Source organism: Schistocerca nitens, chromosome 2 (genome assembly GCF_023898315.1).
Source record: "Schistocerca nitens isolate TAMUIC-IGC-003100 chromosome 2, iqSchNite1.1, whole genome shotgun sequence".
Classification (NCBI taxonomy): Eukaryota; Metazoa; Arthropoda; class Insecta; order Orthoptera; family Acrididae; genus Schistocerca; species Schistocerca nitens.
In genome coordinates, this window is record NC_064615.1 from 630,583,698 (window position 1) to 630,604,996 (window position 21,299).

Sequence of the window (21,299 nt, forward strand, 5' to 3'; positions counted from 1 at the left end):
ATTATCAAGACAGCTACCACTAACCTGCCACCATGAAGGTTTTGGTTCAGTGAAGTCATCTGAAAATAGTATTGTATTTTTTGAGTCTATGAGCCAACCAGTCTCATGGCACCCAAGAACTATGTCTACAACATTATGTACTTCAACTTTATTCCATTTTCTTCCCTCAGGGGTTTTCTCACAAATATGAGATCTCCAGAGAACTTCTCCTGTTGTGGTAAGAATCCATACTCTCTCTCTGAAGCAACATATACGAGTTGCCATGTACACACAAGGAACCTGCTCTGGTGTACTGAAAGGCCTTTCTCTTGTTACATATTTATGGATGTACACTCTGCCATCAAGAGAGACGGTCCATGCTGCTGACTCACTCACAGCTATACACTGCACGTCTTTAGCAGCTTCTAACCACTGAGTACCAAAGGGACCTTTATAAGATGGCTGTTTGAGAGCATAAGCTGTATTTTTGTACAGTTTCCACACCAAGTCTCCATTCTGTGACATGACAACCTGTCTAGCTTTATTATCAAGCTTCTGCCACTTCAATCCCAAACGGCTAAAATTGCTGAAGAATACAAAATCTCTTGAATCAATACAGCAAACATAATGAGAACAGACGGACAGTGAGGTGATGGGGCAGGGAGTTTTGAACTGAACCCACTTGTCCCCACGTTCAATTGGTGATATTTCAGTTACTACAGTATCACTTTGTTGGCCAGGTGAATAAGTATCCAGTGAAGTGTGGACACTAGGTGGTGCACTGCTGCCTGAAGGTGGTCCATAACTGAGTACACTATTGTAAGATGAAAGTTTCTCATCAGAAACTTCTACTGAATTTGAATATTCACAGTCTTTAGTGGAATTACTAGTATAATCTGTAGGGCACTTATAATCTGCAATCACATCATGGCAGGCATCTTCTTGTGGCTTAGGACTTTCTAAATCCTTGCTTGAGTTTTCATTTGTCACACACTCAGAAAGCTCACCATTTGCTACAGGACCTTCTGGATCAGCTGAAGCATCTTTGTATAAAGTATCTAAGTTAAGAAATTTTGCAAGACGCTTTTCTTTATCTGCAACATCTCGTTCTATTGAACCAGGACTTCTCAAGTCAGGCTTAATGTGGGGTATTATGCAGTCTTTCTCTTCTGAATTATGGCTTAAAGTGATTTCCCCAAGTTTCCTGCTACTGTCAGAGATCAAACCATTTACATTCACAACTTCTGCCTTTTCACTTACAACACAATCACTGAGTCTCACAAGAGTATCTTCCGAGGAACTAGGGTCAATACACCTGGTTGGTGTACTGGCGCAGTCAGTACTGCCACTAACTTGTTCACTGCTACCAGCCTCTTCACTGTCAGAATTAACTGAACGGATGCTGTTAGTACTTGTGCTCATAGAGTCAGATCCAGATTCCAGTCCTAAAATGAAAGTGTTGATTATAAATTATGCACCCTATAATTTTGTGTAATTGTATAAAAAATAAAAGCACTGAAAATTATCAGTTTTAATGAATACATAAATTTAAGATTACAGAATGATTTCATTAATTAGAAAATTAAGTTAGAAATTATACTACAATCAGATAGCTAAGAAAACAATGGAGAAAAACTATGCAGAAGAACTTTCCCACTAACAAGAAAGCCATTTGGTGTTCATAAATGCAAACAAGACATTTCTGTAACAACAAATGAACTGTATTTGAAAAAGAAATTGTTCAGTGGAAGATGGTGTACTGCCAAGGAAGGTTGTATTTTTAGTTATCAAAACATGTATTATAATTAAATGCAGTGATGACAATGACGGAGTACTACTAATGTGTGTGTCTCTGTAGACAGTTCCCACACTCCATCTGTTTTCCTGTGTGGGCTTTTGTTGGCTTCCAATCCACAGAAACCAAAACACTTTAGACTGCAATGAATATATGAACACTGCCACTGACGACATAAGCAGCAAACTGTAGCATTTTTGTGTAGGTCCCTCTTCAACCTGCTATAAACTGACGGTTGCCTATATATGCTACATACTATCAAGGTTATCACTACATGGTCACATGCCTTGAATCAGCACAGGAGACAAGTAACAACTATGATGATTTGTGGTGCTACTGGATACAACATGGAGCCTTGATTTCATATATTGGTGGTAATCTGAAACACACACATTCCGTCAGAGAGGTTGCAGCACCCAGAGTGCAACCTCTCCTTCATGCATTTTCACATGCCATATTTCATCTGGACATGTCTGCCAGCTTGTGGCAGAGAAAGTGCAAAAGTTTTTCACATGTATCATTCTTGGTAATTCTTGCACTTTTCAATTTTTGCAAGCATCTGTGTACATAGTAATGAAGTCTGGCAGGCAGATAGGTAGGTAGGTAGGTAGGTAGGTAGGTAGGTGTGTGTGTGTGTGTGTGTGAGAGAGAGAGAGAGAGAGAGAGAGAGAGAGAGAGAGAGAGAGACATTACATGAAATCGACATAAATTAAAAGAACAGAAAGTGACCTGATAGGTGTTTATTTTTGGCCACTTTTCTTGATTTGTTCTTTCCATGTTTTGGTTTGAAAAGGATGTCTTCAAACTGTTGTTCCCCAATTTTCTCAAGTATCTCAGCTCTTGAGCTGTCTAACGAAACATTTGATCCTCTATGATTGTTCAGACTTCCTCTCTGAGCCCTGTTGAAATATTCCTTGTAAATTTTGTTCTCGTCAATTTTTGAACTTTCTGAATGTAAAGGTTTTCTCTCCACATTAAGTTCCACCTGAAAAATGAAAGGCTCAGAATAACAGCTGAAATATGAAAGTTTTTTGCAATTCAAACCACAAGATGTCAAATATGTTGTGGGAAAAAAAAACTCTCTGCTCCCATCTTCTGCAGATTGACACTGATAGAATCCCAAACAGATTTAACTGCACTGACATGCTGCTAAAACATTCATCTGCATTATTTCTAATTGAAAACATAACAGGAAGTTTCTGTATTGTATAAAATTTTCTCTTAATGTAAAATGAAGTTGCTAATAGTTTCAATAATGAACTTAAACTCTGCAACAGAGTGTGCACTGATCTGAAACTTTCTGGTAGCAAGAACTGTCTCGGACTGGGCTCAGTTTGAGTCCCTGTCCAGCACACAGTTTTATCCCGTCAGAAAGTTTCAAAGTTGCTAATAATTACCCCAATTTCATCACAAGTGTATAGCTAAGATTTCAGATCAATATCATAGTGAGGCATATAATACCATGTTATTAGTATTAAAACTTGTCGTGTTCATGTAACCAGCCATGGTGTATTTGTGAAGAAATTCAGATGGAAAAACAGCATTACAAAATACACTCCTGGAAATGGAAAAAAGAACACATTGACACCGGTGTGTCAGACCCACCATACTTGCTCCGGACACTGCGAGAGGGCTGTACAAGCAATGATCACACGCACGGCACAGCGGACACACCAGGAATCGCGGTGTTGGCCGCCGAATGGCGCTAGCTGCGCAGCATTTGTGCACCGCCGCCGTCAGTGTCAGCCATTTTGCCATGGCATACGGAGCTCCATCGCAGTCTTTAACACTGGTAGCATGCCGCGACAGCGTGGACGTGAACTGTATGTGCAGTTGACGGACTTTGAGCGAGGGCGTATAGTGGGCATGCGGGAGGCCGGGTGGACGTACCGCCGAATTGCTCAACACGTGGGGCGTGAGGTCTCCACAGTACATCGATGTTGTCGCCAGTGGTCGGCGGAAGGTGCACGTGCCCGTCGACCTGGGACCGGACCGCAGCGACGCACGGATGCACGCCAAGACCGTAGGATCCTACGCAGTGCCGTAAGGGACCACACCGCCACTTCCCAGCAAATTAGGGACACTGTTGCTCCTGGGGTATCGGCGAGGACCATTCGCAACCGTCTCCATGAAGCTGGGCTACGGTCCCGCACACCGTTAGGCCGTCTTCCGCTCACGCCCCAACATCGTGCAGCCCGCCTCCAGTGGTGTCGCGACAGGCGTGAATGGAGGGACGAATGGAGACGTGTCGTCTTCAGCGATGAGAGTCGCTTCTGCCTTGGTGCCAATGATGGTCGTATGCGTGTTTGGCGCCGTGCAGGTGAGCGCCACAATCAGGACTGCATACGACCGAGGCACACAGGGCCAACACCCGGCATCATGGTGTGGGGAGCGATCTCCTACACTGGTCGTACACCACTGGTGATCGTCGAGGGGACACTGAATAGTGCACGGTACATCCAAACCGTCATCGAACCCATCGTTCTACCATTCCTAGACCGGCAAGGGAACTTGCTGTTCCAACAGGACAATGCACGTCCGCATGTATCCCGTGCCACCCAACGTGCTCTAGAAGGTGTACGTCAACTACCCTGGCCAGCAAGATCTCCGGATCTGTCCCCCATTGAGCATGTTTGGGACTGGATGAAGTGTCGTCTCACGCGGTCTGCACGTCCAGCACGAACGCTGGTCCAACTGAGGCGCCAGGTGGAAATGGCATGGCAAGCCGTTCCACAGGACTACATCCAGCATCTCTACGATCGTCTCCATGGGAGAATAGCAGCCTGCATTGCTGCGAAAGGTGGATATACACTGTACTAGTGCCGACATTGTGCATGCTCTGTTGCCTGTGTCTATGTGCCTGTGGTTCTGTCAGTGTGATCATGTGATGTATCTGACCCCAGGAATGTGTCAATAAAGTTTCCCCTTCCTGGGACAATGAATTCACGGTGTTCTTATTTCAATTTCCAGGAGTGTATATCCACAAATTTTAAGCCACGTGGATTGCATAATTCATTATGAATTATTTTTCAGCCAGCACTTCCCTAATTAGATGATGGAAAGAATTTCCCAGAAGTCACCTGCAGCTGTTAGCAGAAAAAACAATGACATTAAAGAATGACTTCACATCTACATTTTTAAATGCAGAAATCTTACAGTAATGCCATTTTAAATGATAATATATGATACCCCTGGATGCTAAACTAATTGTTAAGAAAATCTATCAGGCCTACTTGATAATCCATAGCTTCCATGCCAGGATCGTCAAATAAAATGAGTTTTTATTAGTCTGGCTGCTTCAGATATTTTTACTCAATGCCTTATTTGTCCATAGGCAGTGAAAGTGGAAATTTTTATAGCTTGCAAATCACTGTCTGAGTTATATGTGTGTGTTGGTATGGAATTAGTGACACATTCTGAACTGTATATGTCTGTAAGATTCGCAGTATGCCAAGACAAAGCAGGTTTTGAACCATGCACACTTCTGCAACTGAACTTGTTAGCAGAGTTGTTTTATTATGAGTTAGATAATATGCTCTATGCATTATACTAATGGACTAACCAGAAATTTTCCTTGTTAACTTTCAGCTCAAAGTATGTTCTTACCAAGTCATCAGTTGGCATAGCAATGATGGGAGGAAGTTCCATGGCCTCGTCTGCTGTAATAATAGGGTTAATGTCTTCATGCTCAATGGGCTCATTACTTCCATCAAATTTGTTGAATAATCCAAATTTATTGAATGGTATAGCCGGAACAATTGTGCTTCCTTTGAATTTTGAAGTGAATCCACGCAATGTCAGTGTTACAGTGTTGTCTGTCAGTGATACAGGTATAGACATAAATGTGGGATCCTGCTGATTTTCCTGTCTGTATCCTATCACACAAAGAAAACATATAAAAATTACAAAATTTTCAGCATAAACAGGACTTTACATATTATACAAATACCCAACAATCACATCTACACCAGAAGAAACTACAAAATATAAACATGATAATACATGTAATATAAGAATTAAGAGAACCACACATTCAGATGAACAGCGGTAAACCCTGTGCCATAAGAACAGAAAAAAACACATTTCATGTTATAAATGAAATTTTTGTAACTCCAGAAGCCACTGACATATAAGAAATAGTGCTTAGAATCAATGGGGTGCAGAGATTGACACAATATGCAAATGTAAAACTTTAAATCAGCATTGAAAGTAATGTAAAAGTGATCATACATTTTTGTCAACTGACAGAATTTGTTCAAATTACGCGTACAGTTGGAGTAACTCTTGTTGTATGTAGGTGTTACTTTTTTCACATAAATAATTGATTGAAACTGAAGTGGTTTTTTGAGTCCTCAGCAAAGGAAGGGTACAAGCAAACAGACATCCACCAAATGACACAGGTTGTGTAAGGAGAGAACACTGACAAGAGTAATATTTACAGGTGTTTGAAGAAGATTAAAAATGGGGAAACCACCATTAAAGACAAACAGTGCAGTAAACCTCAAACTGTAAAACAGTAAAAACTCAAACTGTGACCACTGACATGAATCATCAGAAGGTGAATGAGTTGGTTCACATGACTCAATGACAGCATAACACATTGTTTTTGATGGAATCTATGTTGATGGTGAAATGCTGTTTAAAATAATAAGATAGAGAGAATACAATCTTCTGAAATTGTTTCACTGTGAAAGTACATAATGCAGTTCATCCTTTCTATCACCGTATGAATATCAAAATGGCAGATATTGAGATAAGTGACAGCATAAAAGGAAATCAACTAAAATTGCCCAGCAATGGAAGCTGCCTGGACATGATGAGATAGCTGTAAGATTATGTGAAATAACTTGCTCCTCTTCTTGTAGGAGCAATGAAGGGTACCATGCAATTGGTAAAAACCTCAAGTCAATCCCATTTTTAAGAAAGGAAAATAAATGTCCTTTATAGAAATCTATGTGGGTTCTGCAAAGAGTGAGCTTATGAAATTCAGCTTACTCTTTCTAGCCACGAGATCCAGAGCACCTTCGAGAACAGCAGCCCCAGTGATACGGTTTTTCTTGACTTTCAGAAAGCATCAACACAATTCTGATCAGTTGCTTAGTGAACAAAATACGAGTGTACATACTATTTGTGACTGGACTCAGGACTTCCTAGCAGATGGGACTCAGTATGGGGCACTTTTTTCTTTTCTTTTTTCGAGTTTTTAATTATTTTCAAGTTTTATTCAGACAGCAATGTTCTTTTTGACACCCCATTTCCCTTACTAGTGTCCTCTGTTGTCAACATGTCATGAATTCAATACTTCATTTTTTATGAACAGTACAGCTATACCTTGAAGAGATGAAGTTCTACACACTTCAGTTATACAGCTAGCTGCAGCTACTCTGAAATATTACAGTTTTCCATCAAATAGCGAATTAAGTTTCCGTTAATTACCCTCTTTACTTGAAAGCAATTCCAGAAATTTTTGTAAAACCATACCTAAAGCTGGTCAATTTGGTACCTCATTTGTCCATTTCTCGCACAATATTTGGCTATGAAAATTTGAACAAAAACCATTGTGTAACACTAACACACACATACACACACACACACACACACACACACACACGCACCTACCCAATATACTCATCCATCCCTACACAAACCCTGCTCCCAACACCTTACCTCATGGTTCATATCCCTGTAATAGACCGAGATGCAAGACCTGTCCCGTACATCCTCCCACCACCACCTACTCCATTCTAGTCACAAACATCACCTATTCTATCAAAGGCAGGGCTACCTGCGATACCAGTCATGTGAGCTACAAGCTAAGCTGCAACGTCTGTGCTGCATTCTATGTGGGCATGACAACCAACAAGCTGTCTGTCCACATGAACAGCCACTGACAAACTGTGGCCAAGAAACAAGTGGACCACCCTGTTACTGAGCATGCTGCCAAACATGACATCCTTAATTTCAATTACTGCTTCACAGCTGTGCCATACGGATCCTTTCCATCAACACCAGCTTTTCTGAATTGCGCAGGTGGGAAGCTTCCCTGCAATACCTCTTACATTCCTGTAGCCCTCTTGGCCTCAACATTCATTAGTCACTGTCCTCAGCCATCCAGCCCCTCTCTGTTCCCATTCCAGCACTAAACAGCCCTCATTCCACCATCACAGCGTCTTTTTACTTCTCTCCTCTTCTGCTACCTCCCCTCCCCACCTCTCCTCTGTCTTCCGTCTAATCTGCAGCACTTTACTGTCTGCCACTCCTACTCCTCCCCACCCCAACCTCCTCCTTACCCCAGACCCAGTCGCCACTCCCATCATGCACTGGTGCTGCTGCTTGCATTGTGGCTAAAGTTGTGCCTGAGACTGCAGTCGTGTGTGAGTTGCAATTGCGCGTGTGCACGCGCGCCCTTTTATGCGTGAGTGTGGGGGGGGGGGGGGTCTATTTTTGATTGAGGCCTTACTGGCCGAAAGCTTTATTTGTGACAGTCTTTTTGTTGTGCCTACGTGCGACTCAGTATCTCCGTTATATGGTGAGTAGCATAATATTGTTACATTCCATCTTGGATTTTCCATTGTTGATTATAGTGTGTGTAGTTTTTGCTCCACTCAAAACACACGACTAAAAAGAGAAAAGTGAAGACATACTCATGTTGTTCAACATTACTTGAATAGGCTGGAAGTGTAGTAATAGTGTTTAGCAGCTGCAGTACTTTTGGTTCAAGTGTGGCTGTTAAGCAGATGGTTTTCATCCATAATTATACATGGGCTTTGTGAAAAGTAATGCACAATGGATATGCAGAAATGGCTAGAGGACAAACGTAAGGATTTTGAAGCATATTTCGAAAAGGGAAATATGGATGCCACCTGCAGTAAAATTGAGGAGGGCTTTGGAGAGAAGAGAAGCAGCTATCTGAATATCAAGACCTCAAATGGAAAACCAGTACTAAGCAAAGAAGGGAAAGGTGGAAGGAGTATATAGAGGGACTGTACAAAGGAGATGAACTTGAAGGCAATATTATAGGAAGGGAAGAAGACTAAGATGAGGATGGTATGGGAGATATGACACTGAGAGAATAATTAGACAAAGCAATGAAAGGCCTAAGTTGAAACAAGGCTCCTGGAGTAGATGACATCCTGTCAGAGCTACTGATATCCTTGGTATAGCCAGTCAAGACAAAACTATCCCATCTGGTGTGCAAGAGGTATGAGACAGGCGAAAACCCTCAAACTTCATGAAGAATTTAGTGATTCTACTTCCAAAGAAAGAAGGTGCTGACAGATATGGATGTGAATATTACCGAACTACAGTTGAATAAGTCATGATTGCAGATACTAACACAAATTCTTTATGTAAGAATGGAAAAACTGGTAGAACTTGACCTCTGGGAAGATCAGTTTGGATTCCAGAGGAATGTAGGAACACATGAGGCAGTACTGGCCGTATGACTTTTCCTAGAGGATCGATTAAGGAAAGGCAAACTTAGCGTTTATAGCATTTGTAGACTTAGCAAAAGCTTTTGACAATGACGACAGGAATTCTGTTGTTGGATATCTGAAGATAACAGGGTGATGTACAGAGCATAAGGATATTTACAACTTTTGCAGTAACTAGTTGGCTGTTATGAGTCAGTGGGCATGAAAGGGAAACAGTGGTTGAGAAGGGAGTGACACAGGGTTGTAGTTTATCCCCAGTGTTACTGAATCTGTACATTGAGCAAGCATGAAAGGAAACCAAAAAAAAAAAATATGAAGTAGGAATTAATGTTCATGGTGAAGAAATAACTACTTTGAAGTTTGCCGATGACACTGTAATTCTGTCAGAGAGGGGAAAGGACTTGGAAGAGCAGTTGAACAGAATGGATAGGTCTTAAAAGGAGGATTAAGATAAACACCAACAAAAGAAAAACAAGAGTAATGGATGTAGTTGAATTAAATCAGGTGATGTGGAGGGAATTAGATTAGGAAATGAGACACAGAAAGTAGTAGATGAGTTTTGTTATTTCGGCAGCAAAATAACTGATGATGGCCAAAGTAGAGAAAATATAAAATGTTGACTGGAAATGGCAAGAAGAGCATTTTTGAAGAAGAGAAATTTGCTAACATCGAAAATGGATTTACTTGTTAGCAAGTCTTTTCTGAAGGAATTTGTGTGAAGTGTAGTCTTGTACGGAACTGAAACATGAAATTCTGAACAATTTAGACAAGAAGATAGATGCTTTTGAAATGTGGCAATACAGAACAATGCTGAATATTAGATGGGTAGATCGCATAACTAATGAGGAGAATCAGGAGGTACTGAATTGAATTGGGAGACAAGAAATCTGACCAAAAGAGGGGCAAATGATAGGACACATTCTAAGACATCGATGGATCACCAACCCTGGTATTGGAGGGATGGATGTGTGTGTTTGGGGGGGGGGGGGGGGGGGGGAGTAAAAATCATAGAGGAAGACCAAGAGATGAAGGTTGCAGTAATTATTTGGAGTTGAAGAGACTTGCATAGGATAGAGTAGCTTGGACAGCTACATTAAACCAGTCTTCAGACTGAAGACCAAGACCACCACCACCACCAACAACAACAACAACACAGAAATAGTCAAAGATTGCTCAAATTACAGATGTAGAAAGGAATAACTTTTCTTCATCTACATCTACATCTGTATCTGTACTCTGCAATCCATATTATGGTGTGTGGCAAAGGGTACTTCTGGTACAACTGTTATTCCCCCCCCCCTCCACCTTCCTTCCTTTTTGTTTTCATATGGTGTGGGGAAGAACAACCCATTTGTAATGCTCAGTGAACTCTTGGTTTCTCTGATTTGTCTCATCATGTTCTTTTTGTGAGACATACATGAATGAAATAATATGGTGCTTGACTCTTCTTGAAACTTAATGCTCTCGGAATTTTAACAGTAAATTTCTCTTTGGGACAGGTTACCTTTCTTGTAGAATATGCCACAGGAATTAATTTTTTGAACAGTTTAGTTTAACATTCTTGTGCTTACTAAATAGACATGCGACAAAATACTCATTCATTGGAACATTGGAAGAAGCCCCCCCCCCCCCCCCTCTCCACCAATATCTCTCTCTTCCATGAAACCAACCTGGTGAGACTCCCAGGCTGATGAGCAACACTCAAGAATTGGTCAGCAGAGTATTTTGTAAGCCACTTCTCTTTGTATGAATTACAATTTTTAAGGTTTTTCCAGTGAACCTCAGTCTGGCATCTGCTTTTCCTACTGTTTGTTTTATGTGGTGGTTCCAATTTAGATCACTCCAGACAGATATTGTTGAGTATTTTAGAGCTGTTACTGTTTCCAGTGATTTGTTGTTGGCAGTAGTGTAATTAAACAGTAATTGACCTCTTCACATTTTTATTCACAGTATGTTAGATTTATTTATGTCGAGACCAAGCAGTCCATCACTGCACCAATCACTGATCCTCTGCTGTTCTTCCTTTATTTCGATAGTCTCCTGTTGTTGTAAACTTTCTACAGACATCAACATTTTCCAAGAACCGATTTACAGAGCTTCCAATGTAATCCAAAAGATCATATGTTGTAAACATTAACGGCCTCATAACAGTCCATTGTGGTACTCCTAAAGTTACTTTTAAATGTCTTGTTTTGCCCCATCTAGCTGAAGACATACATGACAACCCAAAATAATAAAACATAGCTTGTTTTAAAAAGTATTCATGGCTAGTTGCATTCTCCTTCAAGAATTGTTAATAACTTACAGGCTTCCATTTCAGGTTCTTCGGCTGATGTTTCTGCAACAATTTTTCTGACATTTCATCAGCATGAGTACCTGGCATTGTCAAAGATTCACCCCTTCATTGCTGGTAGCACACTAGTGTCAAGCCTGAGGCCAGAGGCTATATGTATTTGCTGCACTAATGTTGAGGGCCTTTCCCTAATCGTTATCACCGTGGTTCATTGTTCCCCACAATGGTCATTTGCTACAGCACAGGAATTCAGGATCATTTTATCTTGAGACTTTCTGCTTTCTTAAAACTACTGTCATGCTTATGACTTTCAAAGACATCCCTGAACAAACAGGTGTAATAGCACTTCTCCGCAGATAGAACCTGCCTGTCAGCAAATTTTATTCTGTGGTCGGTCTCAAACAGTATGTGCTCTGTCATGGTTAATTTCTCCACCTCTACCAATCTGCAACATTGATGTGTTAGATGATTCTGGTATTCCTGTATTGTCTGATCAATTCAACATGGACTTTTCTATATATACACAGTTAGTGTTACACTCCTCGCACCACAAATGGGTCCCTTTTGTTATCTACCAACCTGAGACAATTTCCTATTTTCAAGATGTACCCATGTAAGTGGACAAGGTAAGTCAGAACTCCCTATCTTTGAGAACTATCATTCAGTCTGTGATGGAACCTGTCTAGGTTAGTTATGAACTGTTCCAGGAGATTGTGTCGAAATTTTACTTGACATTCCTTTGTGGAAGCAGAACAGTTTTCATGGGTTGCACAGTTCTGCTCCTTCTGCACATAATATTTTTCCTCAATAAATCTCTTCAGAGTTTGTTTAGTCATTCAGGAGTACAAAAATTGCAGACTGAAAAATCTCCATTTTTTATCACAAATTTTGCTTTGATTTAATGGAAAACTGATTCCCTTACACTAGAAAGAGAAAAACTAAAACTGAGCACAAAGAGTTCGGTCAAGCCATAAAGGTAAGTAATAAGTTTTTTCTGTATTCTAATGAGATGATTCATGAAACAATATGACTGACACTAATAGAATCTTGGTGAAGTTCATACTAGTAGGTATAATGTTTATTTTTGTTTTGACTGTCAATTATAGCATCCCAAAATCTGTGAGAAGGAAACAAATATTAATTTTGCTCACAAACTGGATGCTAGTCTCATAAGAGTTATGATCTGCCGAAAGATATCACTGCTTGGCTGTGATCACTTTTTTCTGTCTAAGAATTATTGGTAGTGGAACTCATGGTTGCAAAGAAGGCATACAGGTGGACTGATGTGACAACTCGTAAATTGTTGTAGTAGCACTTATCAAAAGAATACAAACATTCAGTTTAAACAAGTTTTAAAAATTTTATTTTAATAAGAGAGGAGAATATTGTACATATTTAGTTTGGCAATTTTAAGTAGATGGACAATGATGAAAAGTCACACAAAAATATAGCAAAATTTGGAAAATACAAATTCAGAAAATGACACGTTATAATCTGAACTTTCAAAATAGATTGGAAATTAATATCAACTTGTAAAATTTGGCAGTTATGAAATTTCCACAGCAACCTACAAATAAAGTTATGTTTTAAAGGCAGCATACAAGTGGAATCATATTTAAGATTTGCACAAAGTCTTTAGCCTGAATAAAATGCCTGCAAATAGTGGATGAAATCAACTGCCTATTAGGAACCAATTTGTAAGTGACAACTTTGATATCCTTCATTTAATATGTTTATCTACAACCTAAGAAAACATGACTAAGACTATTCTACTGCAGCAGATTTACAGAGAAAGTCACCTTAAGTTTAATGGCAAAGGGCCAACAAGATTTGAAGAAGTATAAAAATTTCAAAACAACTACATCAGAACACAGTTTTCTTCAAATAATAGAATAATGGGGTGTGTCAAGCTTTTTGTTGTTCTGTATGGGATGGGTTAACTTCAGTTAAAAAGTTATGAACATCTTTTATAACAGTAGTCAGAAGAGATTGGTTTGCACAAAACAGTTTAAAAGGTTTTTTGTTAATTTCACTGAGAACATACTTTCACTAAAACTTTGCTATATTTGTGAATCTGATGGTTTCTGACTGACTGACTGATCGGGCCGAGTGGTAAGGATCAAATGACAAGGTCCTCAGTCCCTCAAGATAACAGTGGTGCATTCGGAAGCAGGAAGCAGTGATGTCGACTGAGAATGAGTCTAATCAGGAGATTCATAATAATAAAAGCGAGAAGACTAAAAATTTTATGGATGTCTTCTGTGCCATCAATAATAAATGCAAGGTAAAGGAAATAGGGAAACCAACAGATGGGCGTCCCTGGGTCCCTGGGGCTCTGCATGCGACAGGGCACATCCCACTCGCACCTGTCCCACCCCTGGTCACTAGTCAACAACACCCACTACTCAACAAAGTGCAACACATAGAATAGAAAATTGGGTACAGCAGAAAGAAGACAAATAAAATCTAATAATGATTAAAACAGGGTAAAAGAGGGATGAAAGAACAGCCTGGTCAAGTAGGTAGGGTCCGGGAACCCCAGACCTAGCATACAGCAGGAGATGCCCCATCCCCAACCAACATGCACCTGGTCCAGAGGTAGATTAAAACCTTACTCATAACTGAGAATAAAAATCATCTTCACAGAGAAAACTGACAACCAGTTCAACCACATGTCATTGTACCAATATTAGTGGCAGTAAGTCCAGAAGTCCATGCTTGGCATAGAGGGCCAACAGGAGGGGGCATTCCACCAAGATATGCACTCCACAACCACAATGTGGGGGTGGCTCATTGAATGTGGCATGTAGTAAGCCAACATGTGCCCGTATGTAGTCAGTAGTAATAATAAAGTTCGATTATTATGGGTGAGCTCTGTCCACTGCTGGTGCAAAGCTCTTTAATCCGAATGATTCACAACAAAATAACATTTTAAAGAGCTGACACCTACCTTAGTTGCTCTGGTCGAGTCGTGTTGGTACAAGTTGTCAGATAATGTGCCTTTACTCACTGCTGCCACACTTTAACGATATAAACATATAACAGTCTGTGGCATAGAATGAATACACCACTGTAGTTTGCGAGTGTATGTTGGCAGCACTGCATGAAATTTAAACTGGTTTTATGTCCCTGCCCTCGTTCAACCTGGGGTGAGCACTTCAAAAAGTTATTGCACTCAATATAAAAATGTTTCTAAGAATTTTATCTTCCATTTATCTATAGAAGAGTGATGGTACCCATGTTGTTGTTGTTGTGGTCTTCAGTCCTGAGACTGGTTTGATGCAGCTCTCCATGCTACTCTATCCTGTGCAAGCTTCTTCATCTCCCAGTACCTACTGCAACCTACATCCTTCTGAATCTGTTTAGTGTATTGATCTCTTGGTCTCCCTCTACGATTTTTACCCTCCACGCTGCCCTCCAATGCTAAATTTGTGATCCCTTGATGCCTCAAAACATGTCCTACCAACCGATCCCTTCTTCTAGTCAAGTTGTGCCACAAACTTCTCTTCTCCCCAATCCTATTCAATACCTCCTCATTAGTTACGTGATCTACCCACCTTATCTTCAGCATTCTTCTGTAGCACCACATTTCGAAAGCTTCTATTCTCTTCTTGTCCAAACTGGTTATCGTCCATGTTTCACTTCCATACATGGCTACACTCCATACAAATACTTTCAGAAACGACTTCCTGACACTTAAATCTATACTCGATGTTAACAAATTTCTCTTCTTCAGAAACGATTTCCTTGCCATTGCCAGTCTACATTTTACATCCTCTCTACTTCGACCATCATCAGTTATTTTACTCCCTAAATAGCAGAACTCCTTTACTACTTTAAGTGTCTCATTTCCTAATCTAATCCCCTCAGCATCACCCGATTTAATTTGACTACATTCCATCACCCTCGTTTTGCTTTTGTTGATGTTCATCTTATATCCTCCTTTCAAGACACTGTCCATTCCGTTCAACTGCTCTTCCAAGTCCTTTGCTGTCTCTGACAGAATTACAATGTCATCGGCGAACCTCAAAGTTTTTACTTCTTCTCCATGAATTTTAATACCTACTCCGAATTTTTCTTTTGTTTTCTTTACTGCTTGCTCAATATACAGATTGAATAACATCGGGGAGAGGTTACAACCCTGTCTTACTCCCTTCCCAACCACTGCTTCCCTTTCATGTCCCTCGACTCTTATAACTGCCATCTGGTTTCTGTACAAATTGTAAATAGCCTTTCGCTCCCTGTATTTTACCCCTGCCACCTTCAGAATTTGAAAGAGAGTATTCCAGTTAACGTTGTCAAAAGCTTTCTCTAAGTCTACAAATGCTAGAAACGTAGGTTTGCCTTTTCTTAATCTTTCTTCTAAGATAAGTCGTAAGGTTAGTATTGCCTCACGTGTTCCAACATTTCTACGGAATCCAAACTGATCTTCCCCGAGGTCCGCTTCTACCAGTTTTTCCATTCTTCTGTAAAGAATTCGTGTTAGTATTTTGCAGCTGTGACTTATTAAACTGATAGTTCGGTAATTTTCACATCTGTCAACACCTGCTTTCTTTGGGATTGGAATTATTATATTCTTCTTGAAGTCTGTGGGTATTTCGCCTGTCTCATACATCTTGCTCACCAGATGGTAGAGTTTTGTCATGACTGGCTCTCCCAAGGCCATCAGTAGTTCTAATGGAATGTTGTCTACTCCCGGGGCCTTGTTTCGACTCAGGTCTTTCAGTGCTCTGTCAAACTCTTCACGCAGTATCTTATCTCCCATTTCATCTTCATCTACATCCTCTTCCATTTCCATAATATTGTCCTCAAGTACATCGCCCTTGTATAAACCCTCTATATACTCCTTCCACCTTTCTGCCTTCCCTTCTTTGCTTAGAACTGGGTTGCCATCTGAGCTCTTGATATTCATACAAGTGGTTTTCTTCTCTCCAAAGGTCTCTTTAATTTTCCTGTAGGCAGTATCTATCTTACCCCTAGTTAGACAAGCCTCTACATCCTTACATTTGTCCTCTAGCCATCCCTGCTTAGCCATTTTGCACTTTCTGTCGATCTCATTTTTGAGACGTTTGTATTCCCTCTTGCCTGCTTCATTTACTGCATTTTTATATTTTCTCCTTTCATCAATTAAATTCAATATTTCATCTGTTACCCAAGGATTTCTATTAGCCCTCGTCTTTTTACCTACTTGATCCTCTGCTGCCTTCACTACTTCATCCCTCAGAGCTACCCATTCTTCTTCTACTGTATTTCTTTCCCCCATTCCTGTCAATTGTTCCCTTATGCTCTCCCTGAAACTCTCTACAACCTCTGGTTCTTTCAGTTTATCCAGGTCCCATCTCCTTAAATTCCCACCTTTTTGCAGTTTCTTCAGTTTCAATCTGCAGTTCATAACCAATAGATTGTGGTCAGAATCCACATCTGCCCCTGGAAATGTCTTACAATTTAAAACCTGGTTCCTAAATCTCTGTCTTACCATTATATAATCTATCTGATACCTATTAGTATCTCCAGGATTCTTCCAGGTATACAACCTTCTTTTATGATTCTTGAACCAAGTGTTAGCTATGATTAAGTTATGCTCTGTGCAAAATTCTACAAGGCGGCTTCCTCTTTCATTTCTTCCCCCCAATCCATATTCACCTACTATGTTTCCTTCTCTCCCTTTTCCTACTGACGAATTCCAGTCACCCATGACTATTAAATTTTCGTCTCCCTTCACTACCTGAATAATTTCTTTTATCTCGTCATACATTTCATCAATTTCTTCATCATCTGCAGAGTTAGTTGGCATATAAACTTGTACTACTGTAGTAGGCATGGGCTTTGTGTCTATCTTGGCCACAATAATGCGTTCACTATGCTGTTTGTAGTAGCTAACCCGCACTCCTATTTTTTTATTCATTATTAAACCTACTCCTGCATTACCCCTATTTGATTTTGTATTTATAACCCTGTAATCACCTGACCAAAAGTCTTGTTCCTCCTGCCACCGAACTTCACTAATTGCCACTATATCTAACTTTAACCTACCCATTTCCCTTTTTAAATTTTCTAACCTACCTGCCCGATTAAGGGATCTGACATTCCATGCTCCGATCCGTAGAATGCCAGTTTTCTTTCTCCTGATAACGACGTCCTCTTGAGTAGTCCCCGCCCGGAGATCCGAATGGGGGACTATTTTACCTCCGGAATATTTTACCCAAGAGGACACCATCATCATTTAATCATACAGTGTAACTGTTTATAATTTGAACCAATATCAATCACATTGCATTTACTCAGTAGAATGTTAATTTATTTATTGCATTTTATTCTCGAAATTGTATATCAGGTGTCAGTAACTTCTTCACCATCATCAGTTCTAAAATAAACACTAATGACGGTAAACAACTTAGCAAAACCTAGTATGCAATATGAAGAATAAAATCCTAAATTTATAAATTAATTCCCAAGTGAGAAACTGCAGCATGACTTATAAACTGGTTCAGAAACATTTCTTTTACAATTGTTGCTTTAGCTGGGCATGCTCTACTTAGCCACTAAGCATTTTATTTTTGTACTACTTTTTACGTATTTAATTTCTTGAGGTATTTTACTATTTTTACTGTGTTGTCGTCATAGTTTTTTTTACATCAGCCAAAGATGCTGAAGAACAACTTACATTGCAGCAAAATCTGCAAGTAAATGATAATTGGGATTTCTCACACCTAAAGTCTCAACAAATTGATCGTGTGATCACTGAAATGATTGCCCTCAAAAACTTATCATTTTATTTTGTCGAGGGTACCGGCTGCTTTTCCAAAGAATAAGCTGAAAGGTTGTGATATTTTTACTTTGTATTTGTGTGATAACTTGCACAATAAGCTGGCAAGAAAAATCAAAAATTTACTTGAAGAATTTGAAAAATGTCTTTCACAAATGACATATGGTCTGACCGACATTCTGGAACGTCATTACTTAGTTTGCTCCTCACAGTATTTCTAAGGATTTTCACAAGATATCTATAATTTTGAAATGTGGAGTCATGACTGGGCATCATACAGGTGATTTAATACCGACAAGATTTGAAACGATATTTCAAAAATGAGACATAAATCACCAAGCAGTGCATTGTATTGTTGGTGATCGTCATGGATGTAAAATAATTAAAACATTGCAGTTTTCTGGCTTTGATTCTGTGAATTGCACAATACATCAGACACAACTTTGTTTTCAAGTTGCTGTGGAATCACAGGAGTGGCTCCCACAACTTACTGCTAAACTGAAAAATCCAATCACGATGATGTCCACTGAAGACTGGATAAATGTTCAAAAATTTGTAGAAGCAATGAAACCATTCAAAGAAATTACCAGAAACTTAAGTAGTTCTCAAGCGAGCATTCTGTAAGTCATACTGCTAATTCAAGTTCTTGTGACCACTTTACAGCAAGAAGAAACAAAACCTGATACTTCAGGACAACTCCAAAATTTTACAAGAAAGTTATGTGATGAAGTGAATTCAAGCATGGGATTTGGAGAACTCACGAAAAATGATAAGTACACAACTGCGATGCATTTACATCTGCGATACAAGTCAAATTTTCAGTGGCATCATCACAGAGCTAGTTGAGTACCAAATATTTAATTTGATGGTGATGAAAGCCAGAGATCCAAACTCATCTCAAGACGACTGGGTACCTACTAGCTCTAAAAGGTGCGGCCTTCAACAAGTTGTGGCTTAATCACAAAATCTCAATTTGAAACATTGTTACAAACATTAAAATTCATGTTAAATATGAATGAAGATAAGCAATACCTGACTATAAGTAAGGAAAATGACAATCATCTTTTGATGCTACAATCAAACCTACTGGAGTACATAAAGGAAAACAAGACTTCTTCTAAAAGATGATCAGCTAATGTAATGAAAATCAAATGGGCATAACTAACGCTGTCTATTGCCGCTATCTCGCCAGTATTTCTCAGCTCCTCCCAGTAGCATAGTCATGAACAATTATTCACTGGAGCTGGTCTGATATATGAAGAACATCGAAGGTGAAAAAGTGGCAGAATTACTTTTTGTTAAATATAATCTGACATTGATAAATTTTGAGTATTAGAATAACAACAAAATAGTGTTTGATAAAGGCTTGTTGCTTTTTTCTTAATATGTACACTTCTGCTAAAATTGTCTTTTGACATCTGTTTCCATTTCTGCTTCTGTTATCACACTTCCGTCGAACACCAGTTGTAGGGAGTAAGTAAAGTGTGATGACATCAAGAAGTATTGTACACCTTATTCAGATAGTAGAGAAGGTGACATGGGCAGCACTGAAATGGCTAGGAGAACTATTATTGAGGAGGCACAAATCGTGGTCTGTGAGAAGTTGGTCAATTAGAAGGCCCCTACCAAACAAAGTGGTACTCCCCCACAAGGGGTGGTGTGCACTGAAGTCCCCAAGTAAGAGGGAAAGTGTCGAAGGTTGTTGGATTTATGTGGTCAGTTCAACATGAGTGACCTGCATGGAGATACATAAATGTTGCAAATGGTAATTGCCAAGGTTGTTTGCACCTGCACAGCTATTGCCTCCAATGAGGTATGAAGCGGAATCCATTCACCGACAACATTTGTACAAACCACAGTACAGATCTCTCCAGATGTCATCTCAGGACCAGCACACGGTTCCAACAGAATGCACAATACCCATGATACTGTGTCCAGACTAAGCGCCTGCAACTCTCGCTTCCCGCGAAGCAGACCGCTACAGCGGGCCCCGGACCGAGTAGGGGTCAGCCTGGCCGGTCGTCCCAGAAACACAGACGCTTCCCAGAGACCACCAGGAGGCGTCCATGGCACCGCAAGAGTTCGCTACAGCCGCGGACCTCTTTCCTTCCGCTCGACATGTGACTGCAAATAGAGCCAGCCATATCCATGTGCCAAGCAGTATTTAGGCTGGCGCAGGAGCCTGGAGAGGCAGTTCACGTCGAGCGAGCCCACTGGTGTCATCGTAGCCGCCGCATCATCGTCCACAGCTGCCAGCGTACCAGAGCGATCCTCGCAGGGCCTCTACTCGTCCTCGGACTCAGGTGATGGTAACGTGGACTCCGCACTGCTCTTCACAAGACGCCCGGGGCTTGGTTTGGTGAAGTTGTATGGTTACTACAGACAGTTTATGTTTGGAAGAATCTCTGATTTAGTTATTGGTAGGCTTGGAGCATCAGTCATACCTCACAAATATTTTTTCGTAAATTTTGAAAAAAGACTTTAGTTTAAATAAAACGCTATAACTCACACTCTGAGATTTTCCTATCCACGGACGGCGGATATATTACATGGAGTGTTGGAAAGTGGTCATCAGTGAAGTGAGTTTCTTTGAGAGTGATGCGAACTGCAGAAGAAGAAGAAATAAGGTGCTGCAGTTCTGGCAGATGACAGCAGTACCCATTACAATTCAATTGAATGATCACATTCTAGGAGGCCAGGTTATGCGTGAAGGGGCCATGAGGACCGGTCACACCACTGGATCACCACCTATCACCAGTGGGGGTAGAGTCACACAACAAACATTGGCTGATAATCTGACTGCGAGAGGGAGCGGGGGAGGGGGGGGGGGGCGGGGGAAGATCTGGCACCTCCGGGGACACAAGAGGAATCTTGTTCAGATTCTTATCCTCCTCATCCTTTTCCTTCATAACCTATGGTGGGCAAGGTACATTCACGGGGCTATCCACATTGAGCACAGGGACAGATAAAAAGCGGACAGCCCTGGGACCTGCAGGTTCTGGCTGCTTCAGCCATCATTTGGTGTTGGCCTCT

General features: G+C 40.4%; 1 protein-coding gene across 2 annotated transcripts in view; it reads right to left on the reverse strand.

Annotated features, from left to right (window-relative positions):
- Nucleotides 1-21,299, reverse strand: part of LOC126236737 (uncharacterized) — a 225,451-nt gene that overhangs the window by 103,280 nt on the left and 100,872 nt on the right. For both annotated transcript variants that reach the window (XM_049946267.1, XM_049946269.1), the window contains exons 8-10: nt 5,381-5,649; nt 2,504-2,759; nt 25-1,424 (exon numbers count right to left, since the gene is read on the reverse strand). In XM_049946267.1, the coding sequence (XP_049802224.1) occupies nt 25-1,424; nt 2,504-2,759; nt 5,381-5,649 (1,925 nt within the window). The remainder of the gene's footprint in view (nt 1-24; nt 1,425-2,503; nt 2,760-5,380; nt 5,650-21,299) is intronic.